The 22,092-nt window shown below is 43.2% G+C and overlaps 1 protein-coding gene across 9 annotated transcripts in view; it reads left to right on the forward strand.

The window, feature by feature from the left end:
* The first annotated feature begins 2,878 nt into the window (after positions 1 to 2,878).
* FOXA2 (forkhead box A2) overlaps positions 2,879 to 22,092 on the forward strand; it is a 61,800-nt gene continuing 42,586 nt past the window's right edge. For 2 of the 9 annotated variants that reach the window (XR_007950383.1, XR_007950385.1), the window contains exon 1: positions 4,786 to 4,867. Coding sequence is in view for 2 of the 9 variants with exons in the window: in XM_051975845.1 (XP_051831805.1) it covers positions 4,781 to 4,867; positions 6,172 to 7,485 (1,401 nt within the window). In the remaining 7 variants the exon portion in view is untranslated. Of the gene's footprint in view, positions 3,561 to 4,027; positions 4,868 to 6,171; positions 8,156 to 10,476; positions 11,277 to 22,092 lie in introns of those variants that run through there. The other 7 variants (XM_051975846.1, XM_051975845.1, XR_007950384.1 and 4 more) reach the window with 7 other exon arrangements.

The raw sequence follows: 22,092 nt of genomic DNA on the forward strand, positions 1-22,092 counted from the left end.
TCATATCCTGCAAAAAGGTTCCAGGAGGAAAGAGATAAAAAAAAGAATGATAGATATTTTTTTATTTACAATGTAGATATAAAATGAGATATGTTATCTCATAACTTCTTTGAATTTATGGCAAAATTAAGATTGAAAACATAAAATCATGAATATAGTCAGTGCAGTGTTTACTCTAAGGTATTGGACATTATAAGACATCTTGGAATTAATTAGAATAGAGAAGAGAAGAAAAAGGAAGGAAGGAAGGAAGGAAGGAAGGAAGGAAGGAAGGAAGGAAGGAAGGAAGGAAAAGAGAAGGAAGGAAGGAGAGGAGAGAGAGAGAAAAGGCAAGTGGAAAGAAAGGAAAGAAAAGAAAGAAAAAAGAAGTAGGTAGACTAGTCTCTGAACAGTAAATAAGGTGGGGTAAATTTGTCTGTTCATTGCTGACTTCCAGAGAAATATTTCCTGGATAGAAAGTCGATGGAGGAAGTCATTTGCAAGTTTCAGACTGAGACTTTCGAGCCAGACACTGAATAAAGCTTCCGAAACCAAAACCAAAGAAAGGGGGAGTAGACTACCGTGAAGAACTGTCGGTTCCAAAAACATAGTGTATTTGGGGAAGAAACAAGGTTCAGAACTTTTTTCTCCTCCCTTTCATTCACACGAGATATTTATTCCCTGAACAGCATTCATTAACCAACAACCTTGTTTTCCTTTAGGAAGAGAGGATATATTTTATTACCTCCCTGCCTGCTCTGCTTGCCGGCGGTAACCCTCAGGACTCACGGTCCCCTCTGCCAATTCCTCCACTGCAGGAGGGTGGAGTAGGGTGGGGTGGGGGGCTGGAATTCCCCTGGCCACAAGAACCGCCAGGAGGGGTTCTGGTTCTGGCCTGCACAGAGTTCCAACAAGCTACAAAGAAGCACCAGGAAATAGCGGATATCTTACGAGCCTACGAAAGAGAGCTGATTATCTTGGGTGGGAGGAGCCGGTGCCCCCACATAAACCTAATCAGTTTCCCTAAACCAGTCTTCAAGCCAGTGGCCAGTGGTGAGTATGAAACACTCTGTGTCCAGAGAGAATGGACGAAAGGGGGCGCTAGACCTCTATTTTTAAGCCTTTTTCTCTGGGGTTGCTGAAAAACATCTACCCTGGGAATTCAACAAGACTCCCAAAGAGCGCCAAACTGGTGGTAGTCTGTTCCTTCACTTGTGAGTTTTCTTTCGTAGTGCCTCTCTTCCTTACTCTTTCTCTTTTCTAACTTATTGTCAATATAGGGTGTAGGAAAGGGGTAGAGGGAAGGGGGAAATCAAAAAGTGTTCCCAAAGAGAGCAGATTGATTTTGATAGGGGTAGGCATTTTTTTTTTAAAACTAGAAGCCAGTAGGAAAAGTTTAGCAAACAAGTTTAGGTAATTATATTTATTTGCTTTTATAAGAGCGATTCTACTACTGTTTCAAGTTTCTGAACACACAAATATAGTGTAACGTAAAGAGAAACTTTGCCTTGGAGTCGAAAAATCCGGAATTGTCTTGATTCTGATTCGTCCAAGCAGCATTATTTTCTCAGTACCGGGAGACAACTCTCTAATTTTGAATTATAGTGGAGTTGCAAGTGTGCATACTTGGAGGGAGTTTCCTCAAGGACAGTTCCCTAAATCAAAGATATCATGTGACAGGAATACACACACACACACACACACATATTAGCACACCTAATTTACTTACTGAGAGCTATGCATATAACACGGCTATGTTTATCTAGGTTTTCGTCATGTGTATAAATATTATGTGATCTCACCATTTTGAGTCCTTAACACACATTGTGACCCATTCCCTTTCAAAATTCTTTGGAGTATGATTCGAGAATAACACAAGGAATCCCCAAAGTGTTAGTGCACCTTTAAGAGCTGGTGGCTCCTAACTGCACTTAAAGACTTTTGAGATGTCCGGTACAGAGCTTTTAAAAGTACACCAAGCTCCTGTATGTGCATTATTTCATTTGCTCCTCACAATCTAATGAGATAATACCATTGTTCCGATCTGACAGAATCGGAAATTAAGACTCAGGGAAATTAAGTGTCTTTTCCCATGATCACATTACTTGCAAGTGTGTAGCAGGCGACATTTGGACCCAACTTTGCCCTGACTGCAATTCCATCATCATTTCCAATAGATCTCCTGGTTTCATTCTTTAACCTCTGGTAACTGAATAGTAGGAGTGTGGCTGTTCCCTTTCTGTTCTCCAGCCATCCACTCTAATGGGTCATCTAGTACCATCCCCTCTGGCACTCCCAGACTCGGGGAAAAATGCCCAGTGCTAAGGCTGCAAGAGAGCACAGTTATCCGCACAGCTTTAGAAGGGACCTTGGACTTTTCTGGGGCCAATGGATTGGCCCTCGTCTAGCAGCTCTCCTAGAAATGTGCGCAGATGTTCAAATATACTGGGCAAACTGAATTTGGTTTAAATATTTTCAACTGCAAACTTGTCCTGTCGCAATGGTGTAGGTCCCAAGTTGACTGGGATCTGTACACTGCAAGCGGGAGAGCGGTTAAGGGTGTGTGGGCTGAGCAGACGAGTATTTGTCCTTCTGCTTTTGCTGGCCACTTGGCTTAAGGGCTTTTCTCCGTGTCGTCCTCTTGTCCATCTTATTTTTTGTTCATCTATATACAGTCTATATCAAACCCTCTTTTTTATCCACCATCTGTCTGACTCTACCTCTGTGTAACCTACTACAGTCTATCTGTCGGTACTAGCTGTACACTTATATCAATGAGATGTCTCCCAGTTCGTCTATCTGCTGGCGTCTGTCTATCTCTTCACTTGTCTATCTCTCAACTGCCTATCACCGATTGATCTCCATTTGTCTTCGACTCTTGGCAGGGACTGCAGAAATTGACCGCGACGACTATAGGCGGATTTTCAGACCTTGGGGTTCTGGGAGGGGTGGATGTGAAAGCAGAGGCTTATCAGGAGTCCCCTCTTCCTCGACTGGACTGTAGTCTGGACTCCAAAGAATGAGTTTCCGTGGACTGGCTGAACTGGGCTGGTTCCTGCTGCTCCAGGGCTGACTGTCTGACCTGGTAAATCTAAAGAATAGTACGTAGTGCCAGGGGTCGACTGGAACAGAAAGCAAAGAAGGCGTGTGTGAGAGAGATCTGGGTGTTTTTTTTTTTTTTTCTTTCACTCTCTCTTTTTAATCTCTGTTGGTTGGGAGGGAGGAGAGAATACCAGAGGGAAGAACATTCCTATGGCCCCAGTCTATTTCCGTGAGATTTGTTTGCTTATTTATTTATTTCTTCCCCTTGTCGGTTTGTTTTAGTTACGAAACTCTTTGGGTACCTTGGTTGTAACTGGGTAGTAACCTTGCAACCGACTTTTCTGAGTGTCAGAGACAATCGAAGATTCCCAAACCCAGGGACTTCTGCCTCTACCCAGCACCAGACCTTTCTCCCTGGCCTTTCGCAGCCGCCGGGTTCGGAGGCAGAAAATGTTCCCACCATGCACCATAAATGGCTGTTTGGGGTCTTAATTGTAATAGGGAGGTCCCTCCAAGGAGCAGCAGCAGGAGAGTTAAAGGTGTGTAAACAGTTTTTCTAAATATGACAGGGCTTTGCAAATTTACTCCTTAGTCGGGTTGTTTTGACAGGGAATGATCGCCCAGAGCAAAGAAACCCGGAATAAATAAATCCAGGGTTTATAAGCCGCTTCGGAGAGAAGCCCGGGAGCCAGTCTGTGTGGCTGGCAAGCGCAAACCAGCCGTGCCAAGTAGCCTAGAGAAGCATGACCGTGGAACTGCTGCCCAGGGACCAGACACTAGCTCCCGGGGGCACTGGCCCCCCTTTTCCTGCTACCTTGTCCCCTTATTCACAGCCAGCGTACAAATGGAGAGGGAAGAAAGAAAATGGGCAGTCAAAATTTCTCTCTCTCTCTCTCTCTCTCTCTCTCTCTCTCTCTCTCTCTCTCTCTCTCTCTCTCTCTCTCTCTCTCTCTCTCTCTCTCTCTCTCTCTCTCTCTCTCTCTCTCTCTCTCTCTCTCTCTCTCTCTCTCTCTTTCCATTTCCTCTTGATTATCTCCTCTCCCCCTCTCTTCTTCCCCTTTCCTGCCTGTGGGATAGTTCCTTGTAGCAGGAATGGAATGGTGTCTGTTCAGGCGGTCCGGTTTTTGCGAAGGGGCAGGTGTAGGGTAGGGGGGTAGAAGCTCTCAGCCTCACGCCTAGGTGTGAGCTGATTATTCAAATAGGCTGCCGGGGACCTGGGGATTGGAGGCCAGCCCCAGCGCGCTGTGCTATATCACCAGGCACTAACGTCACTGCAGCACTCGTCCTCCTCCTCCTCTTTCTACACCTCCTCTTAGTCCTCCTCCTCCTCCTCCTGGTCGTCCTCCCCCTCTTCATGTAGAGGGTTTTCCGTCGCCTTAGGGCATCTTTTCACTGCTAGCCACTGCCACCCACCCAGGCAGCAGCAGCAAGAGCCGGGAGAACAGCAGCAGCCTCTATACCTACAGCAGCACACTCTCTCTCCCCCCCCCGCCCCATTTTCCCCCTCCCCCTCTTCCTCCTCCTCTTCCTCCTCTCCCTCCTCCACCCTCCCTGCTAGCCCACCCCTCCCATCCCCTTCAAACCACCACCTCCGGCAGAGGGAGAAAGAGGGAGTGAACCAGAGAGAGTGTGTGTGTGAGGGAGAGGGAGGGGAGGGTGGCTTGCCTGTTTTTTTTTTTTTTTTTTTTTTTTAGGGGTGGGGTGGGGGTGGGGGGGTGATTGCTCGTCGTTTGTTGTGGCTGTTAAATTTTAAACTGCCATGCACTCTGCTTCCAGTATGCTGGGAGCTGTGAAAATGGAAGGGCACGAGCACTCAGACTGGAGCAGCTACTATGGAGAACCCGAGGTAAGAACTTGTCTCCTTTCTCACACTTTTTTCTTTCTTTATTTTTTCTTCCTTTTTTGGATTCTGTGGGATGGTGGTAGTTGCTAGTGGTTGGTGGCGGTGGCGGTAGTGGTTTCTTTTCCCAATTTAGGCGGCTGCCGCCACCGCCACTACCCCCACCCCCTTTCCAGCCTCCCCCACCCCCAACTTCTCGCTACAGCCTCCTTTTCCTCCCTTCTTAGGCTAAAATGGGTCTCTTTTTTATACGACACTGTGTTAGCCTTGAGATAATATTAACTTTGTGATCAAATATTGACTTGTGGCGCCTCCAAATCCTCTTCCGTGGCTGAGCCACACTATCCTAACAAAGTTGTGTTTGGCAGAGATCGGTTGGGGAGGGGGTGGGAGGGTGAATAAGGGGAGGGGAGGGGAAGGTGGGTAGTTGGAAAAGAAGAGGACTGGAAGAGGAATGGAGAAAGAAAGAAAAAAGAAAGTTTTAAGATTTCTAAGTAGGGAAAGAGTTCGCATTATTCACTGTACCCCGGATTAAGTGCAATTTGATTGTTTTCAGATTTGAATTATCTAGCTTCAGCCCCGGGGGGAGGGGGAGAGGAGGGGAAAGACTTCAGATTGTTTCTAAATCAGGTAACCCCAAATCTGTGCTTGTGGCCCCGGCCAAACGGCGTTTTGCAGGCTTCCGTTGCTGGGTAGCGAAATGTGAATCTTCCCCCTCCCCTCCCCATCTCTTCCTCCCTCCCTCCCCCCCGCCCAATTCAAGTTGGGAGCTGAGTTGCTAGATGCCATTCAGTGAGTTTGGGGCGGCTTTAAGAAGAAGAGGAAATGTTAAAAGACATTTAAGTGGGAAATAAAGAATCTCTGTGCTAAATTTGGGGCGATTGGCCTGACCAACCCGAAGTGTAAAAAGTCTCAGGCCACTGCTCGCGGCTCCCACGCCTCCCTCCACACACCACCCCAGGGCGATCAAGGGACGCTTTGTGGGATTGAAGTTGGAGAAGCAGGTCTGGAGGTGGCTGCCCCAGATAGTCGCCTAGCATTCTTCTGGGCTGGAGGAGAGGGAAGGGAAGGGAACTGAATGCACGGAACGGGGAAGCTCAACTGCCTAGCTGGCACTTTCCTTAGTGACCTGGGGTGGGGAGGGAAGAGGGTCCTTCTAGTGCTTTGGGGGAGAACATCGCTTGTGAAGTCCATTTCTGTGTTAATACTCTGTCCCCTTCTCCCCCTCCCTCATTTTTTCTTCATTCCTCTATTCCTTGTTCTCTTTATCTCCCTCCCTCCCTCCCTGCCTTACCCTGGTGTCTCCACAGGGCTACTCCTCGGTGAGCAATATGAATGCGGGCCTGGGCATGAACGGCATGAACACTTACATGAGTATGTCGGCTGCCATGGGCAGCAGCTCGGCCAACATGAGTGCCAGCTCCATGAATATGTCTTCTTATGTGGGAACTGGCATGAGTCCCTCCCTGGCAGGCATGTCCCCAGGGGCTGGGGCCATGGCAGGTATGGGGGGCACAGCCGCCCCAGGGGTTACTGGTATGGCTCCCCATCTGAGCCCCAGCATGAGTCCACTGGGGGGACAGGCCCCTGGGAGCATGAACAGTCTGGCTCCCTATGCCAACATGAACTCTATGAGTCCCATGTATGGGCAGGCCAGCCTCAACCGATCCAGAGACCCCAAGACTTACCGGCGGAGTTACACACATGCCAAGCCTCCCTATTCCTACATCTCCCTCATCACTATGGCCATTCAGCAGAGTCCCAACAAGATGCTGACACTTAGTGAGATCTACCAGTGGATCATGGACTTGTTCCCCTTCTACCGACAGAACCAGCAGCGCTGGCAGAATTCCATCCGCCACTCACTCTCCTTCAATGACTGTTTTCTGAAGGTGCCTCGCTCACCCGACAAGCCTGGCAAGGGTTCCTTTTGGACTTTGCACCCAGATTCTGGTAACATGTTTGAGAATGGCTGCTACCTGCGTCGGCAGAAGCGCTTCAAGTGCGAGAAACAGTTGGCACTGAAGGAGGGAGGGGGAGGCCCAGGGGGTGGAGGCAAGAAGCCAGGTGGAGGAAGTGGTGGAGCTGGAGGGCAGCAAGCACCATTAGGGGAGGGCAGTGGGGGTTTGCCCCCCACTAGCGGCTCTGACAGTTCTGCTGGCACAGAGTCCCCTCACTCCAGCGCCTCCCCCTGCCAAGAGCACAAACGAGGTGGTTTGGGGGAACTGAAGGGCACCCCAGCAGCCCTGAGTCCTCCTGAACCTGCCCCATCCCCAGTCCAGCAGGCACACCTGCTGGGTCCACCCCACCACCCAGGCCTGCCCCCTGAGGCACACTTGAAGCCGGAACACCACTACGCCTTTAATCACCCCTTCTCCATTAACAATCTCATGTCATCTGAGCAACAGCATCACCACAGCCATCATCACCATCACCACCACCACAAAATGGACCTTAAGGCCTATGAACAGGTGATGCACTACTCTGGCTACAGCTCCCCCATGCCTGGCAGCCTGGCCATGGGCCCCATTACGAACAAAGGGGGCTTAGAATCCACACCCCTGACTGGAGACACAACTTACTATCAAGGGGTATATTCTCGGCCCATTATGAACTCTTCCTAAGAGTTGGGGTTTGGAGGTGGGCAGAAGGACCTCTGCCTATGGAGGTGGGAAAAGAAGAGAAGGGATGACTATGGACTTTTTGGTTGTTTTCTGAGAGGAGAAGGGAGGAATGGGGGAATCAAGGACATGTTGTCCATATCTGCAGAGAACACCAGTTCCTGTCCCCTAGCTTTTGGCTCCCTGGCTCCCCATTATTGTGTAAGGAGGAAAAGGAAAATGTTTTTAAAGTCTCCAGTTTTCCACTACTGTTTAGACGCCCCGTTTCTCCCAGCATCGTTTGAATTTTGATTTTTGTTGTTGTTGCAGGGAAGTCTTACCTTTTTTTTCTTTGTGAGAGAGTGATGATAAAAAAAAAAAAGCAAAAAAAAAAAAACTGATTTTGGTGTAAAAACTTGTAGTTTTAACTAAGAACCAAAAGGTTGTGCCTGTTGTTTTGTTTTTAAAAAAAATAGAGGGAAAAAAAAGCAAATAGAAAAAGTAAGGGTCTGTTGTTGTAATTGACCCACCCCTCATTCATGTTCCTGGGAGAGTGAAATACAGTACTTGGCTCTGATTAATTTATGGTTTCTGTATGCTTTATTTATGGCTTATAAATGTGTATTCTGGTGGTAAAGAGCCAGATTTTTCATAAATCTCTATTAAAGTGTTATTGCCAGTTTTCCCCACTGAATCTTTTCTTCCCCCTCTTCATTACATTAAATAAAATTTAAATGTTGGCATCTAGAAATAAGTTTTTAAAGTGTTGGGAAAGAAATGAGGAGCGCCTTTTTAAGCCTGCACTCATAATCTATGTCAGTGCTCAGGTATACACGATACCCTAGCAGCCCAAAATACTGACAACAGAAAAGAACAACCACATTTATAGAATATTTGCCAGGAAATTGTTGGGGAGGGCATTTGTGTGTGTATGTGTTTTTAACCGGCCAAAGGCTATTTAAACATGTCGAAGCCATTGAGCACTAAATTGTGGGAACCTTTAAAATATTCTCAGATAGAAGGCTCGTTTATTTTTTACTCATCTCAGTACATAAAAGAGAAAGGCTGGAAAGTTTTAGACCATCTTATTTCCCAGTTCATTTATCACAAAGCTGGCTTAGCATATAGGGAGTTTTAAAGGTATGATTGGAAAGTAGACTTCCCTATTTTTCTCCCCCCTCCTCCTTCCCCTCACTATCCAAAAGAGTCCTTTTATTGGGAGTGAAGCTAGTCAGATCTACCGAATGTCCACCAGGTTAAAAAAAAAAAAAATCCAAAGACCTTTGTAAAACCCTGACTCTCAGTCTTGCTGGCGCCAGGCTGAAATTTCGGAGCTTTCTCCATACACATCTCTCCCTTCTTACCCCACCTCCCCAATTCTCCAACTATCACAACCTTGGAAGTATTGCTTAGTCTGGGAGGGGAGAGGTGACTGATGCAAATCCTGTTTTGCAATCCCTCAAACGATTAGCCTTGAGAAACCAAAGTACTGATTAGAGTCATTTCGATTGGAGCACAATGAATTGATGACTTTGGTTTTTAAATAAATTTTGAGAAATATTGATAAAAATCAACTTCCTAATAGTAGATTAAGTGGAAGCGTGGGGAAGAGGTATTAGCCTAAAAACCACCTAAAAGATTACAACAATTGGGCAGTTTCTGGATTTTACTAAAAAATCAGGCATCCCTGAATGTGGGGGTGGGTGGGCGGGGACGATGAGGAGAAGGGGGAGAAGAATTGATTCCAAAGACGATCAGAATTTGGCTTTCCCCTTCAAGACTGGATTACATCAGATACCTGGAATGGGCTTTGGAATCCCCTGACAGAGTGGACTGGCTTGCGAAGATTCGGGAAGATAGTAGGGCATTCTGCGTTCCTGGTTCCAGAAGTCCAAAAGGATCATAATGAACAAATCCTTACAAATATGCTCTGTTATCTCTAGCCCTAGGGGAAAGAAAAAAAAAAGATTGACTATATTTTGAGCTGGAAAATGAGAGGAAACTATGCCCAGAATCCTTTTAGCTGCCACTAGCTCATTTCTGCTAACTTTGGGCTGGTGAAGGAAAAACTAGTCCTAAGAGGTTTTCAGAACCCAATCCCCTTCCTTGTTTCTTGGAAACAGAGAAAAGGTAGGTGTTTCTGTTTCTCTACTGTACCATACACTGGGGCTACCATTCTGGCATTAATTCAGTTAAGGCCAAATCTCAGAACTAGCTTTTATCAAGTCTCAGATGATTGTCCCTGTAACAGACAGGACAGTCAGTAAAAACCTGAGTAAGAAAAAAACCTTTCTCTTTTATGTCCTGAGATGAGCAAAAAATGTGTGGCAATAATCCCATACATCAATCTAATGATAAAAGAACCGAGGCAGCAGGCTTAAAATCAAGACATGGGTTCAAACACACTCTTGTCATTTGCTAGTTGTGTGACCCTAGGCACATCATTTAACTTGGGGGAGTTTCGCTTTCATCTGGAATATGGGAATCAAAATAGCTCTCACGTTCTTACTTTGTTGTGAGACTCAAATAAGATGACAAAGCACTATGTATCCTCCCTTATTAGGATTTGATCCTCTGAGCCAGTTTTAATTGAAAAGAAGCCAAAGACTTAGTAACTTTACTTTCTTAGATTATTCAAAGGTAGGCCTTAGGTCAGTTTCTGAAAAGCTGTGCATCTCAGTTCGTTGGCCCAATTAAGTGTCTACCTCTGTAGTCAGAAAAAGAGAAGACTCCAGCTCTGCGCCCAAACCCCTTCTTATGTTCCCACGCGTTTAGGGGGAGTCCTAGCTTTGCTGTCCCCCAAACCACCTTTAAATCCCTTCTTAACATGCTACATTGTCCTACGAACAAGGAAGGGAAAAAAATGTAAAAAGGAGGCTCTAGCCAGAAATCTGTCCTGTCTCTATATGGCAAGGACACACACGTTGTGAGCCAAAGCATAAAATGTGTTTCATTATCACATAAAAGGCTCCCGTGGCGAAGCAGCAGAGAGGCAGGGAATGGGGCTGATTTGGAAACAATGGGGCCTGAATGCGATGCTCTAACCTGCTATGTTCCATATCACAGGCCCATTGTTGGCTGGCCGTTTTAAACTACTTAGTGTTCTCCCCTCCACTGATCCCAGTAGATAAGATATAGTTCGACCCTAATACATAAAAAGGATGTCATTGGGGATGGCTGCCATAGAAGCCGAGCTCTTTCTGTCCCTGTTGTCTCCTTATTCACATCCCCCCAAGTCCCTACACACCCACATATTCACAAACCCATCTCCTCTTCCGTTTCTTCTCCTAGCTAGAACGCAATCTAAAATAATCTCACAGATCCAAAGACTACAGGAAAATAATTTCAGTGCCCTTCCCCCCAAAATTTTTACTCCATGTATTGTTTGGGGTTGGATTTTCCCCCCTCCAAGTGCTTTCTGCCGCTGCCGGTTTAAGCAACCGTGATCTGTGAATAAACAAAGTCAGTAAACAACGAAAAAAAAAATCTAGATCCGAATTCCAGGAGGGTAAACTTTGCAGCCACGTCACACGTCAGCAAATTTGCACAGATATTATATTGCCTCCCCCCCTTTTTTATTTTTTTTTCGGAGCCCATTGTACTTAACTGAATTTTATAACGCTGATCGATATCTTGGTAAAATATTCATTTTTAAACTAGCGGGCAGTGAAATCTTTGCTTTGTGTGCTAAAGTCAACAGTCGCACAGTTCGGGCTCCAATAAATGCGGCGATGCTGCGGCTTGGAGCAGTCAGGGCGTCTCCCAACGCAAGACAGTCCTCGCCGGGCCGTGGGCTGAGGAGGGCCCCGCACCAGGTAGGGATCGCGCCCACCTGCAGGGCCAGCTGAGAACTCCGACGGGTGGCGCCCTTATTCGGAAACGCGTGTCCCCCACACACCCTCGCCCTTTCCGCCTGTGCGGAGGGCCTGGGCTCTAGGAAGAGTTGAGGGCCTTGAAGAGCTGGGGTTTGTTAAGAGGTTGGGTGTAGGGAGCCCAAGACTGAAAAGTCCCTTGAATTTCGGTGAGAAGAGGGGAAGGAAGAGCGCGCGTGATTGGGGGGGGGGCGGGGAGAAGGGAGCGCGAGAGGAGAGGGAAGAGTTCGAATTTCTTGCTAAGAGAGTGGGGGGAAGGCGATTTGCTTGGTTCCAAAGCTATCTAAAAGCAAAGAGCTTTTATTAGGAGCTAGGAAGGAGCACTATTAGGAGCTGTGAAGGCCAGAACTAGCGTAAGCCGGTCTTTCGGCTGGCTTGGGAAAACTCCAAAAGGGCAAGAAGTCCCTGCAGAACAGGCCCGAGGCTGAGGTCCCAGAGACTTCCCTAGAATGGCACTGCCAGTTAGATTGGGAGGGGCAAGGAGAAGGAACCTGATTTAGTTTCCGAAATCGTCTGGGCAAGTTATACACGGAGCAGGTTAAATCATTTGGGGAAACATAGGCTTGAATTTAGGGACTAGCTGAGAGACAAAGGCGCCCCATCATTCTGCCCAAACCGAGGTCCCTTGCCCCTCCCATCTGTTGCCCAAACTCGAATCTTCGCTGTTGTCTTTGCCCCAGGAGTCCTGGGTCTGTTCGGATCTGCTTCTCAGGGGGCAAGATTGACTAATTTCGGGGAGAGGGGTATAGATCCACTGAAACCCGAACCGAGAGGTTCTGAAACCTAAAATAAACGTGGTGTAACCGAGAGGGTTCTGAAGCCTAAAATAAACGTGGTGTAATGGAAAGAACCTTTTGTTAGGAATTGGGGGGGGGGGGAACGATTGCGCCCTAACAAGATCTTTACGGCTGGGTTGATCGCTTCACTTATCTGTGGACCTCGGTTTTCTCACCTGTTATATGAATAGATCAGACTAGATCATCTTCATCCTCTAACGTTCTAGATTCTTTTTCACCTGGACAAGTTATCAGATTGTGTAAGAGATTGTAGGATTCAGTGCACTCCCACCACTCCCTATTTTTCTCTCTTTATTTTCATTTAGCAAATAAGCTCTGTGTGCAAAATTCCTTTTCCTCCTTTCTGCAGGTTAGTCAGAGCCCTGGGGCTTAAATATAGTTCCGTCATTTTTCTGCAGCCCCCACAAGGTTTGAAGGCACACTTTTTTTTTTTTCTGCATTCTCTTCCAACTAAAATAACACAAAAGGTGATTTCCCTTCTCTCTTCCCTCCACATCTGCAACACTCAGGAGGAGCAACTTAATACTAAAGGATTCTGGGTCTGAATGGGAGCAGGTGCCTGTTTTGTGGTCACAAATGACACCCACAAAGGCACATTGCACAAGAGTTTTGCATAGTCTTGGATACCTCCCAAATGATAAAGAAAAACCCGGCAGGGTGATAGGGAGAACCAGCTACTGGGATAATCCGACTCTGGAATTGTTTCTCATATTAGATTAAGTAAAGGGAAGTATCTTCCCCTCCCCCCTCATCATATCATTATCAGCAGCTCCCTTCACCCCCACCTCCATTCTCTTCTCTCCGACACCACCACTCCCAGAGCCTCAGTTCATAAACAGAATTGGTGACTTTGGGCGGCTGGGACTAGGGCTGGAGTGTAGAGAGGCTGGCTTTTCCTGCGAGCCATTGGTTTGGAGAGAGAATGATCAGTAACAAGAAAGAGAGGGTCTGTTTGTTATATCCCTCTGAAGTATGAGGATACTGTATTTTGTAATTGAAATAGTCTTCTGGTTGGTTTGGTTGCCTCCTTCCAGTAACTGGAAGGTGGGAAAGCAGGATGTTAAAATGTTAGCTTTCTTCCTGGAAGGACATAGTAGAGGCCATATTGTCCAATTCCCTTAAGTTTACAGATAACAAAACTAAGGCGCAGAGGGTTATGTGACTTGTCCAATGTCACACTGGTAGTGAGCAAAGACAGAGATCTGAAACCAACACTTCTGACTCCAGACAGAGCACTGTTACAGTTCAACCAAAGCACTCCTACCCCTTCACTCCCTCGTTATCTCTCTGAGGGTGGGGTAGATGTGCAGGTATGAAAAAAGTTATAGCCCATCATGGGCTCTTGGTCAATGGATCCTGTGTATTTTTTCCTGAGCTCTCAGAAATGGCCATGAACGTGCTCTTGCAGAAGCTAGGGAGGGAGAGAGGACAAACTGCAGGGGTGGCTGGTGGCTGGCCTGGCCACTCAGCTCCCCATCTCTGCTGCCGTGACAGGTTATATGTATTTCCCGAACAAGATGGAATCTGTGCAGGACACACAGAAAGGCTAATCGTTTTTAAATAATTAATACCTTCCTATTCCCCTAGTAATGCGAGGCCGGGATTTGTCAATTACTTGTCATTAAATGAGTGTCTTTCCTTCTAGGCTTTTGATAGGGGTTGGGGTGGGGGTGGGGGAAATAACCTCCGGCAAGTCCACTCCAAGTCTAAATTCAATGCGGATGGCCTTTTGATATCTAAGTTCAGAGTGGCTGGGGGGCCTTGATTCAGTAGGACTTTTGAAAGAAAGCTCGGCGTGTTAGAGAGATGTAATCTGCCAAATGACCAATTTAAACTCCTGATCTTTATCGTTTGGGTGCTCTTTTAGTTTATAAAGAATGCGAGGCGTGGGGACGGAGTTGGGGTGGGGAAGTGGGTGAAGAAAGTCAACCTTTCCTGGCTCACAGCTTTGCAAGATCAAGGAGTGGAAAATGAGTTGAAACGGTGGACCACCTCCTCCAAAGGCTTCTACCTACTCTATGGAGACTTTGGAGTCGCCTGGTGAACTGGCCTTGGGGATTGAGGTTGGATGGCTATAAATTGTGGGCTCTTTTATAGATTATATTAAAAACAACAACAACAAAAACAAACAAAACAAAAAATAACAAAAACCCAAGTATCCGGATGATTGAGGTGTGGTGAATTGGAGTTCAAATGGATGGACCAGGGTTTGGAGGGTCGGTGGGTTCAGTGATTACATTCTTCACTGAGCTAGAAGGAAAAAAAAAATTTCCCAGTGTATCAGCGACACTGCTCTCTCGTCCCCCCCTCCCCATTTTCCCTCTTGTCCTCTCCCAAATAGAAAACAGAATTGTAAACCTGCAATGATTACTCTGGTTTAACAAACTCAAGATGAGACAGCCTGGTTCTCTTTTTACACCCCCCCCCTTACACACACGCACACAACTCCCCCACTCAACTCTACCCCCAATTCCATCCGTCTCCCTCTGCCCCAGCCCCCCACCCACCCAGCCTGAATTAGACAGTGAGTTCACAGGCTGCCGGTGCCGCCTCCGCAACTGCAGAAGAAAAAGGTTTCAAATGTCACCTCGGAGCCCCACATGCCTTTGGTGTGGGTTGGAGTACATCACCCACGGTCGCGTCCCCAGCACCATGGCAACCCAGGCCAGCACTGGACTAGCAGCTACCAGGTTTTTGTTTTGGGGTTTTTGTTTTTGTTTTTGTTTTGTTTTGTTGTTTTGGTTTGATTTTGGGTAGGGTTTTTTATTTTGTTGTTGCTTTTTTTGTTTTGTTTTGCTTTGTTTTTTACTTTGTATCTCAATTTAATTACATTTCTTGCCAAATCCCGCTTCCTCTCTTCTCAAATTTGCATGATCTAGTAAACACAATCTGGACCTCCCCTATCCTTTCTGCCTTTTTTTGGCTGAAACAATGCCGGATATATTTAACCCTGTTTGACTGCAGAGCCATCTCCTTCCATGAGTTCGGTAGGGGCTTCAAAACAAGATTTTGCTTTGCCACCTCCTCTGCCACCCACTCAGAATCTTAACAAGCTCATTTTATTCTTCGAGAAGGGAAAGATTTTTTTTTTTAATTCAGAGAAGTGGGGAAAAGATGGTAGATAAACAAAAGGAAGTAACAGTAAAAGAGAAAAAAATTGAAGTAAGAGGAGGATTTCAGGAAAGGGGGTATTGTGAATGTTATGGTGAGGATATACATCTATCTGAACTAAGCTTTTGGAGCAACCTTAAGTATTAACTTGGTTTGCTAGAAACCCTTTTGGTTCCTATACATTTTGGTGATTAGTAATCTTTGAAAGATGCCCCAATTAATAACTTCCCGTTATCATCTAGAAAAACATCAAAGAAATAGGATGTGATCCCTCTACCTGTGGTGGAGTAGAAAAATGGTCAGAGAATCCCCCTTTTTAGGTCTGATTGTCACAACCTAGTACAGAAGGAAGAGGCAAGTCATATTTCTCTGGGTTTACATTACTAATATATAAGATAAGGGGGGGTGCTGATGGAATAAATGATCTTTATGTGAGCTAAAGCTCCTATTATTATAAGATGACACCTCATCTCCTATCCTCAGTAGACCTAACCTTGCCTCTTCTGCCTTGAACAAAATTGGCATCATCATTATACTCTGTGTTTATCTAGTACTTTGTGTTAAGCAATTGCCTCCCCCTTTCCTTCATCATCTTCCTGCCTACTGTTTTATCCTTCCCCCCTTTCTTCCTTAAAACAATCATATGGAGGGAGAGAATGCATGTGTTGATGACCTAGCACACAAATGCACACCAAATACACCCCCCACATACAAAACCAACAACAACTTGGGGAGGGAGGGGAGACTAATTATTACTGCTGCTAACAAGGCCTGGAACACCCAAGTAGATCCGAGCTGTCTCCAGGGAGACTGATGGAGTCCTATTTTACAAGCTGTAATTCTGTCTTAGTCCCTATTGCAAGAATCCAGGCCGTTCACACTCTCCTGATTTAGTCCTCCTCTCCCCCCACCCCATCCCTTTTCAACCTTTCTAATATTCCTAATCCTAAATTTCATTCAGTTGGAGAAGCTGCTACCCAGGAACCAGAAGGCACTTCTAACATACAGGTGGGGGGGAAAAGATCATATCTTAGAGATCCCAAATTTAAAATCACCTTTTCTCTTTTTTCTTTTGGGAACTCTATGATTAACCTTCAGATAAATACTTATTCTGTCAATTTTCTGAAATAATTTATGTGAGCTTGTGGCTCTGTTATTGATTTGACAGTTTCAGGGATGACTTCTCTTCATCCATGCTTCCTGGAAAGGAGGTAGTCAGTTTTGTCGCATTTCACTTCTCCTTTCTCCTCTTCTCCTTTTGACATAAATTCTCTTTGAACCTCAGAGTATAGAAAGATTTGATAAATAAAAAAGAGAAGGAATTATTCTGATCTATATATTTGTATTTTAAATGCCATAAACAAAATACACACACACACACACACACACACACACACACACACACAACTCAACTGAACTCCAGAATTGAGAACCACCTGGATTTTGACTCTTTCTGCCTTTTAGGCCACAATAAAGTAAGAAAATTTCCCACAAAATGTCAGTGGCCAACTCTTCCCTCCTAATCAATTATTGAATTTTATGGTAGGAATGAAATTTTATGCTCATATAAACTTTTTGGAGGAAGGAATACAAAACAAACTATAAATATATATTAATGGGAAATTTTATTTAGTTATTTGATTATAGGAGATATGGGGTCCTTTTATGTTATACTTTCTCCTACACATGAATACTTTTAAATTCACTTACTTTGATAGTTCTACTTGATTAAAATAATTAGTGAACAGAGCACTTTTGTGGGGAAAATAGGCAGAGGGGCTATTCTTTCCCAATACCCTTTCATAGAAAATAGCCACAAAAATAAGCAAAATGAAAGTCTCATTATATTAATCTGGCATATTAATTAGTGAGATCAGATTTGGTAGATTGCTTCTTCACTCGATACATTTTTATTCTGATCTTTCTTTTATGCAACTTAATAATGGGTTTAATTTGATAGAATATTTGGCTTACTGCAGGGGAAGGAGAGAGGGAGAGAAGAAAGGGGGGGTTGGACAGAGAGAGAGAGAGATCAACTATGTTGAAAATACATGAGTTGCAAATATAATTTAGTTCTGATGTCTTCAATATAGGTGAATGTGAGAATACACAAGGTAGGAAAATTAAAAATAAATGAAAAGCTATTGAGAATTTGGGAATTGAGAAATATTTTATTAAATTTCATTGGGGAGGGGCACAAAGCAAGAAGAAATATGGGACAATTGTTGGAAGGTTGAATGTAAGGTAGGATACTAACGCTGAAACAAAAACACTTCACTCCTATTCATTTTATACTTTAAAACCTCATCTTCAGAAACAAATAACAAAAATAACCCCAAGAAAAACACCTTCTTATGCATTTAGCTAAACTCTTTCCCAATGATGATGTCATGCATTTTTATGGATTATCTTTTTCTTTCAAAGGGCTCATATTTTATCATTGTTTACATCCACTTAATATTCATACTCCATTCATCTTAGGATAAAGGTATGTTAGAGTTGAAAGGAGTTTTAGTTGACCTGTCTGAAGGAAGTTGGACCAAATCATCTCTAAAGACCCTCCAGTTTATGATCTTCTGATCTCTAAAAAATTTGTCTAAAGTCATATAAATGTTAAAAAGAAGAGATAGATCTTCCTATTCTAAACCAAGAGCACTTTTTGCTGTAATCTATTGTTTCCCTCCATGTCTCCCCTTACACATACCCAAGAAAGGAGACAATCAAATATTTGGGTTCAGCAATTTATCCCCAAAAAGTGAGTTAAGTTCTCAGAAAACAGGTCATTACTTTCAGGTTTAGATACAGTTCAAATAAGCAGTTATTGAGCACCCAATATTTGTCAAAAATTGTTTAAGACATTAGACAAAAAACAAAAATGGAAGAATTTCTGCCTTTTAAGGAGCTTCCATCATCATGGGGGGATGACAATTTACGTGTATGTACATACATTATATATAGTAATTATGGAAGGGGATGAGTAACAACTGGGAGATGAAGATTCTTAAAAGGAGGAAACATTTGAAATTTATCATGAAGCATGAAGGTATGCTATGAGATGAATTGAATACAGTGAGTATCCTAGATATGGTGGACAGCCCATACAATGACATAGATTTGGAAGATGGAATGATAGATATAGGAAATAGTAAGTAATCTATATTTGGTCAGAATGTTAGGATGTGTGAAGGGTAGTACTGAGATAAATTTAGAAAGATTGGTTGAGGCCAGTTTGTAAAGGGCTTTAAAATGAAAGGGTTTCATTGTATTTAAAAACACCATCATCAACTACAACAATACTTAAAGCCTCTTTTCCTCACGTTTGTTTTTCCTTAGTGCCTTCCCTTTCCATTTTACCTAGCCTGGTTCCAAACTTAGAGGACCAAAGGACCTAGAGCTAGAATTTATCTAATAATTTATTTCAGCCTCTTTATCCAGCTCTCCCCATGAAAAGGAAGCGATGGCTAATAGAGATGGAATGACTTGCTTCATATTTTACACAAGCAGTAAATAGAAAACAGGATTGGAAATAGCAAATCCAGTGCTTTATACTTATCTATTTCTATCCAAGTCAAGAGTTCCTCCAGAAACTGAAATCATCTAAAGAATTGATTTGTTTTGTTTAAAAAGGGAAAAAAAAAAAAAAAAAACAGGTTCCAAAGACAGAAAGCCTAATTTCTTCCAACTAAAAGAACTAGATCTGACAAGCTGATCTAAGCCATGTACTCTAGCTTGAGAAAGTAAGAAAGCATTGCTAAGAGATCTGAAGGGAGACAAGGTGTCATTGTAAGGACAAGTGAATGAATCCCATTCTATAGGATACAAGACAGCATGACTCCTGGCTTCTAAGAAGACTGAGGTAATGTAATAGGCTAGATTATTTCTCTTCACATTTTTTGGCCCTTTCTAGACTGACCCACTACAAATTCTTATGATTGACTCATTTCTGTCTTAAGAATCACATCCTTATTCCTTTGTGAACTTAGCCTTATTTCTGGGGCTACCTAGGAAAAACTCCCAAGTATTCTGGACAGAGTTCTGTCCCTGCTTCTGAGGAGATCTTTGACAATAGAGGGATTGGGGAAGAGATAAATACAAATCCATATTAATAAAATGGCCTCAGAGTGATTTTTGCAACAAAGTATAGGACCAAGGAAAGTTGAAGGAGAGAGGAAAAGATGGTCTTTACTTTTCCTTTGGAGCAGGAACAATCACATTTTAACTATACATGAATGAATTATGTATTCAACACATGCTTTTAATTATTAGGACTAAAGGGAGGTTTTAGGTCAATTTGTTCCTTATATCTAATGGAATTTGTTTTAATAAGTGACATGAAAGAACCTTGCCTCTGAACTCCCCCTGACCTGCACCTGAAGGGCTGGACAAACCGAAGTCATACCTTTTGTTGGAGTTGCTGGAATGAAATCTCCAGCTAACCTGCACTCTCTCCCCCCCCACCCCCCAATCCGACTCTCTGTTAATTCCAAGGTATACACTTTCTCATAGTATATATGCATGTACTTGTCTGTTCATACATTTGTCTGTATGAATATATATATTTATATATGCATTGTATAGACACTAACAACTTGATACAAATCAACAACCAGACTAAAAGAATGATGCGTATACTGGAATAGGGGGGATAACAGTACAAAATAACAAATCAATTTAGCATCTTAAGATTCTAAACCCCATAAAAATGAATTAAGGACAAGTAAGGGCTCTCACTTGCACATCATTCCAGCTGGATTCCTTCAGGCACAGGTTATTCTCAAGGTATTACCTTTTTATTTTCCTCCCAAAATCCTTAAAGAAAAAAACTCCCTAGTCCCTTATTACTACTGTTTCAGTCATGACCATCATTTAAAGTATATAAATTTCTGCAAAAACTAGTCAGTCCCACTATTTCCCCTCACAAGATCAGTGTTTATTTCAGGGACTAAATTCTTAGTATCAAAGATTTGGATAGAATCTTTTTACCTTGATTTGGGAAATCAGTTTGGTAGCTTGAAAAATTATTGATAATTTGATAGTCTAACCCTGGGCTGGAGATGAATTTTTAGAAATAACCTCTTTGGGGTAAGGAGAGAGACTGAGAGTTTTCAAGTATATCAATAATTCTCTTTGTGTTTTGTTTTAAACGGGAGTTTATGCAAGTATTGTCCAGTATATAACTTTCTTTCAAGCTCAGCTTTAATGAACATTTCACTCTTTCTTGCTGTACGGCCCCGACTCCTTCTATTTCTTCTATTTCCTTAGACATATATACAGGGGAAAGGCAATTAAGTCTCCCTTCAACAGCTCCTGTACAAGGCGCTTCCCTATCTCTAAGCATCAAGCCATTTGGAGGAGTTTATCTCAGGTGCCTAACCTGCAGTTATCAGAATGCCAGACTAATTTAGGGAGCTCAGCTCTGTAACCCAAGGCGATCCCTTCATTGATTGTTTAAAGTGCTGTTTAGATTCTGCTCTTCCTTGGTAAACAACTAAAAGTAACTGCCCTTATTTGTGGTCCCTTGCACACAAACCCTATTAAGTCATTCTCATTCTCTCTCTCTCTCTCTCTCTCTCTCTCTCTCTCTCTCTCTCTCTCTCTCTCTCTCTCTCTTTCTTTCTCTCTCTCTCTCTCTTTTTCTCTCTTTCTCTCTCTTTCCCTCCCCCCTCTCGCTTTCTCTCTCCTCATCCCTGATTTCTTTATCCCTCCCTCTCCTTTTCTTCTTTCCTCTCTATTCCTCCCCTATCCTCCCCCCATCTTCACTTTGATAGACTAAGGGAAACTGAGATCTCTCCATGACATCTTCTTGGAATGAGACTGCAGTATTACTAAGAAATTTGAAAATCTGAGTCAGAAATTGGGCCAGTGATTGTCAAGTCCCTAATTCCTCTGTGTGGCCAAGAGATGCTATACCTTATTTAAATCTTTTTTTTTTTTCTTAAAGAGATTGCCATAGCAATCAGTATTATATTACAAAGATCTCTCCTAGAAGAATTACTTTTCCTTTATGATTTCCACAGTTGCAGTGCATTCTTATAGAAGGGCTAATATTATAATTAGTTATACATGGCATGTGGCATTCTGTTTTCTTCTATCCTTTCTTCACCCTACCTTTTTTTTTTTCCCTTTCTGCATCCCAGCCACAAGTGCTCTCACCAACTCTAGCAGGTGACCCCAAAATGAAATGATATTTCTTATTTAAAATTTTATTCTGCTTTCCCCCTATTCGGAAATACAAATAATTTTATTTTTAAACCAGAGTTAAAAGAGAGAGAATGTATACAACCTGTGACTCAATCTAAAGCGACCTACTATTAGGGGAACAAAATCTTGATTAATAAATTATAATGGATATACCAGAATTGGAGGATTCTAGATAGACTAAGGGGCATATTATATTGAGTAGATATTTTATTGAAACATTCTTTTAATGAAGTTTGTAATATTGGATTAAAGAATATATTAATACACATCTTCATGCACACATTTCACGAAATATGTAATATATGCATAATATATACATGTATGCCTTTCAGATATTATGGTTTATTAATTGCTTTATATTTATACAAAACGAAATGTGAAATTATGGTTAACCTGTCTTTTTGTATAAAAATTTTTAAACTAATAATTGTTCATGCTAATTGGAAAAGAGAATATGAATCCCTAATATTTTATACTTAACAAATATAAGCAGTAGCTTATTTAAAACGGTAGGCAGAGGAAGACTAGATTTTACAGAGTGGTATTATTTCTGTTTTTAGAAATCACTTTAAAAAGCAGCTTTTTCTTTTAATGTCTTATTTCAAGTGAAATTTCTTTGTTATTTGTCCTTAGGATTCCATTAGCTAGAT

Source organism: Antechinus flavipes, chromosome 2 (assembly GCF_016432865.1).
Source record: "Antechinus flavipes isolate AdamAnt ecotype Samford, QLD, Australia chromosome 2, AdamAnt_v2, whole genome shotgun sequence".
Lineage (NCBI taxonomy): Eukaryota > Metazoa > Chordata > Mammalia > Dasyuromorphia > Dasyuridae > Antechinus > Antechinus flavipes.